The sequence below is a fragment of the Oryzias melastigma genome, linkage group LG16 (assembly GCF_002922805.2).
Source record: "Oryzias melastigma strain HK-1 linkage group LG16, ASM292280v2, whole genome shotgun sequence".
Classification (NCBI taxonomy): domain Eukaryota; kingdom Metazoa; phylum Chordata; class Actinopteri; order Beloniformes; family Adrianichthyidae; genus Oryzias; species Oryzias melastigma.
The window spans coordinates 27,121,590-27,134,811 of NC_050527.1; the positions used below are offsets into that span (position 1 = coordinate 27,121,590).

Here is a 13,222-nt window from a genome sequence, read left to right on the forward strand (position 1 = left end):
TTAATTCATTATGTGTGTAAATTCTTAAGGCTGCTTAGATCACACGTTTTTGATTGCAGAAAAGGATTATGAAGAAATTGTCAGACAGCAAACAAGGATGAAGTTTCTGAAGTAGTTGAAACTTCTATAGCTACTGAAGCAGCGGAAACATCTAAAGCTGCTGAAGGAACTGAAATTGCTGAAACCTCTGAAGCAGCTAAAATGTCTAAAGCTTCTGAAGCAGCTGAAACCTCCAAAGCTACTAAAGCAGCTAAAACCCACTAAAGCTTCTGAAGCAGCTGAAACTACTGAAGCAGCTTAAACGTCTAAAGCTTCTTAAGCAGCTAACATTGCTGAAAATTCTGAAGCAGCTAAAATGTATAAAGCTTCTGAAGCAGCTTAAACGTCTAAAGCAACTGAAACAACTGAAACTTCCAAAGCTACTGAAGCAGCTTAAACCGCTAAAGCTTGTAAAGCAACTGTACCTCCTGAAACAGCGGACACTTCTAAAGCTACTGAAACAGCTGAAACTTCTGAACCAGATGAAACTTTTGAAGCAGCTAAAATGTGTAAAGCTACTGAAGCAGCTGAAATTGTTGAAACTTGTGAAGTAGCTGAAACTTCTGAAGCAGCTTAAACGTCTAAAACTTCTGAAGCAGCTGAAACGTCTAAAGCACAGGTGTTGAACTCCAGCCCTCGAGGGCCGGTGTCCAACATGTTCTTCACCCAAGCTGCTATAGAAGCTTCTTATTGGATAAACACACCTGATCCAGGTAATCAGCACCAGATAAGGCGGGGTCTCTGGAAAACCAGGACGTCGGCCCTCGAGGACTTGAGTTTGACACCCCTGATCTAAAGCTACTGAAGCAGCTGAAACTTCTGTAGCTTCTGAAGCTGCCTAATTCCCTGCAGGCATCAAAGTTAGTACAGAACACTGGAACGGACGGAATAAGAGTAACTGAATAAAAAACTCAAACAAGTCAAATATGCAAATTAGGCATGTTCAGGTTTTTCGTAGGGCTGTCAACACACTGACGATTTATAAATTAAAATGAACGCAATAATATCTATTAACGCTAGCTAATTAATGACACTCCCCTAAGCATCTGCCGGTTCAGGCTTCCACGGCGTGCTTTAATTTCTGATAATGCTCACTTTTTCGGGCATTATCCCACTTATAACATAGTCACTTAGAAAATGAATAAATACTTAACCGATGTTAGGTTCTTTGTTCTTGATTTTCTTAGGTTTAGATCACTTCTTCACATAAGGCGGACAATTTGATAGGCAATGCGGCCTGTTGTCACGGTAACACGGCAACATGTTGCTGAGCGGCAGCAACCTCGACTGCAGCGGCAAATAGAGGATCGGTTCAGAGAGAAAGTTCACCTCTTACCGCTTGTTTTTGTCCAGAAGAAGAAGAAAAAACCTGTGCCTTGATACAGAACATTTGGGCTATGTGACCTTAGCTTGTTTTTTAGGCGTGTATCCACACCCAGCAGCCAATCAGAATCGAGTATTTACTCTAAACATTTAAAGTGCAGAAACACAAAGTTTGTTTCTTCAGCATCTTTGTTTTCTTGGAGTAAAACTGCTGACATAAAAGTCTTTAGAGCTCTGCTTATCTTTCTGCTGGTGTGTTTTGTGATCACAAATTACACTTCGGAGTTAACACTTTATGAGTTTAAACATTTCAGACATTAAAAATGAAGAAAACATTTTCTTTCTGGCCTGCATATCGTCATGTAAAAATCACCTCGTAAAACATTTTTTAATTGAATGTGTTAATCGTCCTTTCCAGTGTTCTGTAGGAACTCTGAAGCCTTCAGTGAAGCTTCAGGAGCTTCGTCTGTTTAAGGACTTCATCTGTTTTCTGTCCGACATTTTCTTCATAATCTCTGTGCGTCTGTCATTGATCTCTTCCCTCCCGATGCCTGATAATCATAAACCTGGGATCACTGAGGATTAGAAAGTGAGATTCATTTCAGAGCAGAGAGCGTCGTCGTTCTGATTTAAACAGATCCTGGGATTTAGGGATGAGTTTATTTTAGTTTTAGGTGGGATTTGTGTGAACAGGACAAACTGTCGAATTAAATTTAAAGTCTTTTTTTCTTGCGCTTTTGTTTTGACAGTCATTAATCACTTTGATTTCCGCTTCCTGTAACCTGCCACTGTTTACAGAACCACTTATGGATGAATGTTAGATCCTCCACCCCTAGAAAAGGAGAAACTGGAGCAGTAACTGTCCTTTAGTGGGCTGGTGTGGCATCTGCAAGTGTTCATCTCCTCATGGAGGCTGCAGCCAACTCCTCCTGGCAGATGCTTGCAGGCTGCTCTCACACTGGGCCTCATCTCCCTGCTGTATAGATCTGCTGTCCTGTAATTACTGGAAACTCTCAGTAAAAGCTCAGAGATGTTTCTTGGCGTCGCAACAGAACAACCGTTTACCGAACCATTCCAGTGTCTCCTCGTAAATGGCTGTCTGTGCTTTGGCTTTCAAAATAAAACGTCCACCGAAGCCTCATCAAAGTTTCATGTTCTGTCCCCCCCACAGGAGTGGACCTGCTGGCTCTGTTCAACCACCCGCCGGTCCGGGAAGGCCAGCTCAAGTACTACACGGTCAAGGTTCCCCTGCGGGTCCAGAACTGCAAGGAGGGCGTCCGAGGGGTGGAGGCCAACTGGCTGGATCACATGACGCAGCACTTTAACAACGGCGCCTCGCTGGTGGACGGATACTTCCACCTGAGCTCAGACGGTCAGAAACGCTGCTCTTCATCAACAGTGTGAATGTCAGTGGAGGGACTGAAAGTGTGGTGCAGGGAGGGGGGGGGTGCACTTTGGCCTGCATGCGCTTATTTATGCATCAGATGACATTCATTTCATAGCAGAGGAATTTAAATGACATTAAAGATATCACAGGAAAACTGGAGCCTAAATCTCCTGACGGGCGTCCGCCTCCTGTCAGCCTCTGCAGAGGAACCAGAAAAAGATTTGTTGTGATGCCAAACGGAGCCGGTTTGAAGCCATTACTGTGGTTTTCTGATGGACAGAGATGGTTCGATTTCCCTCAGCGCTCCGGCAGCGACGGAGCAGCAGCTGCTAACGCGAGATTTCAGTCAAATCGTTCACCGACTCGTAGATCTGAACGGAAGAGGATAGAAACCAAAGGATATTATTTATTTTAATAACGAGTTATCATTTAGATTAATCCGTTCATGGCTGAATTTATTTCCAGTTATTAAAAAAATGAGGGCTGTGAAAGTTAACGCATTAACGCACGCGATTAATCAAAAAGGATTAATGTAATATGTAATAACAAAGATTAATCAAAGAAACGGTCTTTACTTCAACTTGGCGGTTCAGGCTTCCACGGCGTACGTTAAATCATTTTGTTGTATTTTCCCGCTTATACCATGGTCACTTACATAATAAATAAATATTCAATCGGTTTTTAGTACTTTACTCTTGCTATTTTTGTGGTTTAGATCACTTTTTCATAAAAAGCGGATTATTTGATCTGTGGTCCGATGCCATATTGTACAAATAAATTTTACCTAGTACAACATTGTGATTCCAACACAAAAGTGCGATTAATTAGATTTCTTTTGTAATCGACTGACAGCAGTAATTAAAAATAAAGGTTTTTAATGTAGAATTTAAAGATGAAAACATATATTTTTTAAACAATACTAGAAACTTTAAAATACTAGACATATTAAAGTTTGAGAGTTTAAACAAGAGAGTAAAAGTGTGAAAATGTTCATGTCTGTCTGAGAAAAGTATAGAAAGTGAGGATTTTTACAGCCTTAAAACATCTTTAACAACTATAACAGATCACAGATTCCTGTTAGAACAAACACTATCAAGTCTGGATCTGTGACCCCAGGTGACCCCGCTGCTTCCCGCTCTGCCCTCTGAAATGATAACCAGTGACACATTTAGCAGTTTCGGGGCCCAAAGGGAGCAATAACACGGGCCTCTGCAGCAGCTAATCTATTTTAGAAATCCTTTCCTGAAGTATAAACACCTTAAAATAACTTCTTCATTGTTTGGTTCACTCTTTGGACAGCATGTCCAGATTCCAGAAGTCTTCATTTGCATCTGAACTTTAAAAATCATTTTCTAGAGGAAACTTAACCCTTTGATGCAAAATAACACACGCTCGTTGAATTACTGTAACTCTTCAATTACATTCAAATGCAGAGAAAATTATTATTTGCATCAGAATCAGCTGATTTTGTTGGTTATGTAAACATTTCATCATTATAAAGTTTAGAATATCACCACAAACCTGCTCTAATCTATTGGGATGACGTTAATTGGATAAAAGGTTGAACAGTTATGGCAGTCGGAATAATGTCAGTTGATACTTTACAGCGATCAGCCGTCGGATCAGCCACATCCAGTCGGGGGTCTCGTTCATACTCGTGCTGGTTTGATTGCGACTGTCCGCGATAACTCGGATGACCTTCTGACCTTTTTTCTGGACAGTTTCCTCTGTCATCGTGTACTCCAATCGCTGAAATAAGTTCCAGTTAAATTACACAATTTGCAGCATAAATTGTGACACAATAAGATGGTGCTTTGAATGGGCTATAACGGCGTTTTGGACGGACATAATTATCACAGTTCTCAGAGTCGGTGAATACGCTGGGACTGAATACCACCCTCCTCGATTTTGATCATTCCTTCGTGTTAGCCCCGCCCCAACAAGCCACTACGGGGCCAAAAGTTTTGAAACTGAAATTTTCAGATTCGAAAACGAAAAAAAAAAAAAACAATTGTGAAACTAGAAAAAAAAGAAATTGAAAGTTTGAGATTTAAAACCTAAAAACATTTTAAGCTGAAAATTTTTGGCAAAATGTTTCAGACATTTTAAACATTTTTTGGCCAAACACAAATATTTTGTTTTATTTGGGTTTCAAATAATATATTGGCCCCAATTTATCTCCATATAAACCCTCCCTTGAAGGACTGAGTGTCGCCGGCTCCACCAACTTTAAGAAAAAACACAAAATATTTCTCACCTGAGGCAACAGGAAATGCTTCAGTTGGTAAAGGATTAAAATAGTTTTGAATTTTATGAATCCAAGATATTTTCTGGCATATTCGTTAATTGTACTGAAGATGACAAAGGAGCAAAGAGTGAAATATCAATTCATAGAGAAGAGAAAACGACTTAACCATTTTCTGACTTTTCTTCTACTGTTCTCTCTCTTTTTTATATTTGTTGCTTTTTTTGTTAATTTATTTCTTCTTTTTCTTGTCTTTCCTCACAATAGTTTTGTTGTTATTTAACTCACATTGCAATTTTTCATGGAGTTACTTGGCTTTTGTTCTCTTTATTACTTATGTATTTTTATTTAAGGGTGAAATTTTTAGTAAATTTAGAAGTTTGGCAACAAAATTTGAGCCTTTTTTTTGCTTTTTCATTGATATATTTTTTCTCAGCAGTATGTCTTAAAAAGTTCTCTGCACCGGTGACAAACGTACAAACATTTTTATTCGGACTGTTTTTTTTTTTATGTAGTTAACCAGGAATAAAATGATTTTGACCATGTTTTATTAATCATTCATCTGTGGGGCCCTCAAAGCGTTCGGGCCCCCGGGCGATCCCCCACCTTGGCTTAATGTTCAGTCCGCCCCTGGCTATAACACAGAAGCCCATGTTCCTCGAAGATAAGAGAACACAGGAGTTTAGATCAAGCTGGTTTGAACTTGGATTAAGGAAGGACGTGCTCAAGCCCTCCTGACTCACCGCCGTCTCCGAATCCCAAGCAGCCTTCTAGGAAAACGCAACGCTGCATCTTTCATGAGGAGCGAAGCGAGCTGTTAGCCTCGGCGTCTGCAGGAGGAGAAGCGTCTGGATTTCCTTCTCTAAGCGTTTTCTCGTCGGGGGTTTTCCTCGTCCCGGCGGCGCTTTTACTCTGACACGGGAGAAATAAGGCGGAATATAAACACAGGAGTCATAATTCATGAATCCCAGAGAGTGGACGCCTCAGCAGCTCTGGAACACAGATGATTAACCTGATAACAAATTACTGCCTCCTTGCATATTTTAGGACTTGAAACAGAGTAATGAAGTGGATTATTAGGATTTAATTCTTCTGCATATTCGAGAGCCTTTAACACATTTTGCATCTTTCATGCTCTGCTAAGATATGCATCTGTGAAACAGAAAGGGTCTGGGGGAGGGGGGGTTGTGATGATGGGAGTGGGGGGGCATCAGCTGATGTTACGAATGAAAAGCAGATTCATCTCAACAGAGAATTTTAGATGATGTTCTCCTGGGAGCAGGAAGCAGTTTGGCTCTTCTGTTCAGTTACATCTATCGGTCGTATCCATGGCAACAGCAAGCAAGCCTCATGTTTGTGGGTACAAAGCCCGTGGTCTTCAGATGCTGCAATCCCCTAAATGACCACATGAGGTTGGCTTCTAAAGGAATTTTACACCCAAATAAAAGACTCTTTTCATGTGACGTCAGACAAAATGGCAAAATAGCCGACAATGTGAAAAGTTGCTTTAGACCAGTAGAGCTGAAAACTGAACACAATTTCACGTAAATAATGAAAGTTAACCTTAGCAACCGAAGCGGAAAATGTTTGCAACATTTATTTTATATTTGTTTTGCTCTCTTAGATCGTTCACACATCAAAATACAAATTTATAATATCCTCATATTGGAGGTTTTATCGAAAATATCAACCTTTCATTTGTGCAGAAATTATACTAACGGTTTTGATTTTGGCTCATGTTATTTTACCTATTTTAAGTGCAATCAAAATGATGTAAATTCATGCTGTCCACATTTAAATAGTGCAAGGATGCACATTGCTGCATGTCTGCATGCATTTTAACTGCTTCCAAGGCCAAATTTAAGTTGTTGTTTTTCTCCGTTAACAGGGATTTTGTGAGAACAAAAATGTAAGCAACTTCTAACTGGTCAGAAAACATCTGCAGCTCCATGGCTCGAGGCTGACTGAACATTTAACTCAAGCTGGTTCTCGCTAGATTTAGTTGTTGTATTGGTCACAGTGTAGAGCTGCTCAAAGGGGCTCAGTCTGCTGCCAACTAGTGGTCGGAGGTGGAAAACAAAAGTACGACGCTGTAGGACGCTCATAAATAATTAATTAAACATCATCTTGTCAGCATTTTAAATTGATATAAGTGTTGTCAAATGAAATATCACGATATATCATCAAATTGATTTCTCCCTAAACCCGTTTTGTTTAATATTATTCACTTTATTAAGCAGCTGTGCGGCGTTCTCCAGGCAGGATTACTGACATTTGTATTTTGGTTTGTGAACGATCCAAGAGAGGAAACAATCAGCTAGGAAATTAATCAAATAAATATTTCTCATTTGTCCGTTTTTGGTAAGGTTACCTTTTTCTTATTTATGTAAAATTGTATCAGTTCTCTGCTTTGCCAGTCTATACCCGTAAACTGGGGATATCTGTATACACTGACAGTGATGTCGCCTTTTTGTCTGGCGTCATATGAAGAAGATCCATCCCGGATTTTAAACCCCAATAATATTTATACATTTATATATAGTTAATTGCATAATGGCTTCGTTTGTCAGGTTATGGATCTTCCAGAAGTTGCACAGTCAGTTTTGATCCTCAGGATTTTAGTCTTCGGTTTGTGTTTTTATGAAAGAACTTCAGTGAAATGATTCATTAGCTCTGCAGAAAAGACGTTTCCTCGTCGTCTTAAGCGAAGAGTTTCTAGTTTTCCCTCATTTAGTTCATATACAGCGAGAGCAGCTGACTGGCTCCACGTTTCCCTCGGAATAACAGACCACATCTGTCCGTCTCACCTGCTAGTGTTTGCTGGAGCATGTTTGGAAGCTTGTCCTTATTTATCAGTGTCTGAACGGGTGAAGACTTTGTTGTCGGAGCTCCAGCAGATCATCTGAGCCGCGCAGACATCAGGCATGTGTGACAGCTCCGTAATGGGCGTGTGGCGGCGCTGACAGTGACAGTCTTCAGCGCAGCGTGTCTTGAACTCCGGGATGTGTGGGTCTAATGAGGGGAAGAGTGCTTTTTTAAGACTGACCTCGTGGCCCTTTCTCACTCGGGCTGATTGAAGCCTGGGAAGAGCTGCTGAGCCTCGTCTGTCTGATGGCTGTGGAGACTCTGACGGGTGAGCCTGTGGCAGTCGGACCCCCCCCTCAAAGTGTCTCATCTGAACGCACGGCAGTGAGGTTTCTGACAGATGACCGCGGCGCCCTGAAGGAAAACTGTCAGGCGTTTGATAGTACTTTCACTTTCTGTCTGCCTGTGACTTTATAGAAACAAAAGTCTTAGTTTCAAGTGTCCTTACGGGTGGATCCGGACTATCTGTGGGGGAAAATGGTTAAATCTGTACAGAGTTAAAGGTGGTCCAGACAAAACATCAAGGTGGCGGACCGCTCAGTGAAAATGCAGAAGGAAAATGTTCATGAGCGTTTTTTCTACTGATAACTAGGGCTGGGAATCACTGGATACCTCAAGATACTCGATACATGACACACGATATCGATGTTATCGTGATACTGCGATAATGGGTAGAAATCGTCTCTAATAACTCACATTATATAGAAGAACACACATTTATTTTCTAGCCTGAACACAATCATAATAAACAACATGTGTCCTATTTTTTCCCAAAAAATTATTATGTTCAACATTGCTGAAATCAGTAATACTGTCTTTGACAAGCATTGACACCCATTGAACAGTGTTAACAATGGTAAATATGAACAGCAGTACCACTACTAAATTGTAAACAGAAAAAATAATTCAAGTCCCTGCCAGACACATTGGTTCCTACGACAGCCAGTCTTGAAAAGCTCCTCCTATCGACCACCAAAGGAACATCTCACCAAAGAATGAAGAATATAACATTTTACAGTCTCTTCAAATGAAAATAAAAGATCAATATTTGGTGAGAACCATCGAGAATCAATTGCAGGGCTAATAATCGCGGTATGTCACAATATTGATATTTTGGCACACCCCCACTGACGACAGGTCTCAGTGAACACTTAAACAACATCCACGGGTATTTTCAGGAGTATAAGTTGCAGGAGCTACTTTTTTTTCAGACCAAAGGAGGCTCATATATTCATTATTAATTGCTGAAAACGCTGAAGTTAATACCTAAAAACACTGAAGTTAATAGACAACTAGAATATTAGCTAAATGCCAAAATACCCTTAAAAAAATGGAATAAAAAACTTAGGTCAGCCAAAACAGCTAGCGTGTCGCTGAAATATTAGCTAAACTCCAAAATAGCCTAAAAAATCTTAGTTTTTAAAACTTAAGAACTGTAACTTTTTAACATAATTGTAAATAATTGAAAGGCAGGAATATTATTTCAGAATAAATCATCTTAAACCTTAAAGAACTTTCATTGTTTTACTCTCAAGAAAAATATATTTTGTCAAAATTACGAGTCCAGCTTCAGTCTCTCAGAGACTTGTTTTTGTTGGAGTCGCTACACATTTACGACAATGGTACGCTTGATTTTTACTATCACCAAGAGAAGGAGTAAAGAAGCAGCACTTACAGGAAACCTCCACCATCTATGAAGGCTTCACAGTTGGTTTGGGCTAAAGGCTGAAGTTGTGGAGACGACCGCTGTGCTGAAACTTTACTGATCTAAAAAGATAAAAACATCTTGATTTTCCAGCCCGTCTCTGAACTGCATCTTCATAAAACATATTCCACCACAAACGTCATGAACTTCAAGGTCTCACGGTTTCAGTCCACCACCACCTTGTTCTTAAAAGAAGACGCAACCCAGAGAGGCGATTCTATGAAATGTCATCTTTATTTCATCTTGTTATAATCACACAGTCACTTTATTCATTTCCCCTTTGAGTCTGTCTGAAGAATCTGTGTGGAGATGAGGGAGAGTCACAGATTCTGAGCCGAAGATGTAGAGGAATCACAGGAGATGCTCATCTTTATGTATATGTTGAGCTTTTCAACATTTCTGCTTTAAGCATTTTATTGTTACCCAGCGTCCACTCTGTGGCGTCATTTACAAACTTGAAGAAGTTGCTGAAGTCGATGTTTCTTCTCACACCACCACTGAAGCCGCCTCCAGTTAATGAAGACACTCCGGTTCTGAAGTTCCACCTTCATGAAGGATCTGCATTTCCACTTCAAACATCTCAGTGGAGTTTCATAACACGAGTCAATTTACATTTGGTTAATGTCACCTGTGTTGCTTCTCATTACCTTTGGAGGAAGTGGCCTCCATCGTTAAAACTTTGGAAGTCTGCAGCAAAACCTCAGAAAATGTGACAGACATCAATGAAATTCCAGCTTTTCAGCTGAATTTTGAGGTTTCTCAAAAAGTCAGTTTGATAACGTTAATAAGGGCGTCGGTTCTGATATGATCACAGAATATATCAATGTTTGATCCAATTTTACTTTCAGCCCTTTTTTGTTCCAATATTTTAACATTTACTACTTTTTAACTGAAAGTTGTACATTTTACCAAATTGTGTAAATAAATTAATGCATTTTTTATTTATGGAGTAAAATAACTGTCAAAATGAAACAAATGCATATAGACAAACATGTAGTTTTAAGGTTAACATGTCTGTTGTGAATACGATTTTTCTCTGATTTGAATACAAAATGTTCTGTTAACTTAATGTCCAAAATATGTGATGAGGTCACAGTATTTTTAACATGTGCTACTGTATAGTAGGTCACAAAAACAAAAATGCAATAAAATAGAACTCCACTGATCCCACTAGCATAAACTGACCTGTTACCATAGCGCTGTTGAAAAATATTACTGCAATTTCCTGTTGCTTTTCCGGCAGCATTTTGTTGTTGTCAACAGCTGATTGTGTCAACAATACACCAGCTGATTGTTTCAGACCCAGAAGTGGTAGAAGATAGTTCAAAGAGCAGCTGGCATACCACTACATTTGTTAGGTGTAAAAGAAAAGTTAATGCCTGTCAAAAATGTTAACGGTATGAGAACAAAAATAGGTAAGCTAACTCGGAGCTAAATTTACTTCTGTGGTAAGACAAGGGATGATGAGAATTACATATTAGTTTGAATTTTGATGCAAAAATTTTCCATACTTCTGTAGTGTTAAAACATTAACAAGACATTTCTCCTAAACAAATCAAAACACTAAAGTTGTTAATAACAAATGTGCTATTGTATTCTATTGTGGAGGCATCTTTAATCTCTGATGGTCTCTAGTGGTTATCAGTATGCAGTGCATGTGTACTTTGTTTAATCGATGTTTTGTTATTTGAAACAAACAACCGTGATTTGTTTATGACTTTAATGTAACAGGGAAATTTTGTCAAAGAAAAGTTTAATTTAAAACCCACATCAAACGTGAAGCCAAATGTTCCATTCATTTTTTATTCTTTTGTTTTTTCAAAGTGAACACAACTTTGTCAATAAGTACACATTTTATTTTTGCAGTTATTTTACCCCATAGATATTTTTAGCCCAAAAACACCTAAGCATTTGCAGAAAGACAGATAATTTTCTGACGTTTCCACATGTCTAAAGAAGAGACTCAATCAGGACAAATGTGTTCCTGTAAAGCCGCCATAATGACAGAAAAGTGGATCCTGACTTCTGTAAATCCACCTGGCGGTGACGTTGACAGCAGCTGCTCAGCCGTGCCGTCTGAGGCTCACATGGAGACCCGACTCTCCACTCGGATCCGTTTCAGCGCTGAAGCGCCGTGAGCCAGCAGACAGCGTTGTTCAGTTAGCATACGTTCACCATGTTTCATGCTTTTGTTATGCAGAGCCGATCGCTTAGTGCTGGAGTGATATTAATTATCCCTTCACCTCCGAGCTTTTGAAGCTTACATTTTACACATCATCTTTAATCAACGTGAAAGCTCCCAGAGAGATGCTGAACTCAATCACAGAGGAATGAGGGGCGGGGGGGCGCTTACTGTGACAGAGCAATATTCATTAATAACAACAGGGTTCATTAGGTTTCATTTAGAAAGTTTTTGAATCTATTTTAACAAAACAAAAAGCAGCTGAGGCGAACAGAGAGCAGATCTGACTGTGTGGCTTTTCTCTGGTTCTGAGGAGGAAACATCTCTGAGAGGATCCAGATCTTAAATCATCCTCCCTGAGCCAGAGACGAGATGCATTTGCTTCGATTGGTATTTCTTACTTTTTCTAAAAGTTGTTAAAATAACTGTAGACATGTTCTGTTAATGTTTTACCTTTAATTAGCAGATATATTTTTTGACAAGTCTAATCTTTTTTTCCAGATTTTTGTTTTTCTGTTGAACTGAAACCTGCTCACCTCTGCTGCAACAATCACATTTCCCAGGCTGTGATCAGTAAAGTATCTGCTCTTGGTCCTGGTTTTGTTCTGGTGTTGGTCTAGTCTTGGTCTGGTCAGGTCTGGTCTGGCTTTAGTCTTGGTTTTGGTCTGGTCTTGTTCTAGGTCTGGCCTTGGTCTTGGTTTTGGTCTCCTCTTGGTCTTGGTCTGGTTTTGGTCTGGTCTGGTCTTGGTCTTGGTCTGGTCTGGTCTTGGTCTTGTCTGCTCTTGGTTTTGGTTTGGTCTTGGTCTTGATCTGGTATTTTTTTGGTCTGGTCCTGTTCTTGGTTTGGTCTTGGTTTAGGTCAGGTCTGGTCTGGTTTGGTCTGGACTTTATTTTTTAACTTGATTTTGATCTGCTCTTGGTTTTGTTTTTGATCCTGGTTTTTTGTCTAGTGTGGTCTTGGTCTTGGTCTTGGTCTGGTCTTGGTCTTGGTCTGGTCTGGTCTGGTCTGTGTCTGATCTGGTCTCAATTTAGGTCTGGTCTGGTTTGGTCTGATCTTGGTTTTGGTCTTGATCCTTGTTTTGGTCTAGCTTGCTCCTGGTCTTGGTTTAGGTCTGCTCTTGGTTTTTTGCCTTCATCCTGGTTTTTTTCCGGTCCTGTCTTGTCTGGTCTTGGCCTTAATCTTAGTTTTGGTCTAGTCTGCTCTTGGTCTTGGTGTTGGTCTGGTCTATTACTGGTGTTGCCATAGTCTTGGTTTTGGTCTTTATCCTGTTTTTGGTCCTGTCTTGTGTGGTCTTGGTATTGATCGTGGTCTGATCTTGGTCTCTGTTCTCGTCTTGGTCCTGGTCTTGGTCCTGCTCTTGTCTAGTCTATAAAAAGTCTTCTTGCTGTTTTTCTTTCCTTTAGAACAAACGAAGTATAGATATTAATTACATCCATTCATAATCCACTAACCCACACCTTGGTTAGTTGAGGCAC

At 39.9% G+C, this 13,222-nt stretch overlaps 1 protein-coding gene across 2 annotated transcripts in view; it reads left to right on the plus strand.

The window, feature by feature from the left end:
- LOC112136714 (raftlin) overlaps positions 1–13,222 on the plus strand; it is a 288,034-nt gene that overhangs the window by 236,305 nt on the left and 38,507 nt on the right. For both annotated transcript variants that reach the window (XM_024258595.1, XM_024258596.1), the window contains exon 10: positions 2,534–2,734. In XM_024258595.1, the coding sequence (XP_024114363.1) occupies positions 2,534–2,734 (201 nt within the window). The remainder of the gene's footprint in view (positions 1–2,533; positions 2,735–13,222) is intronic.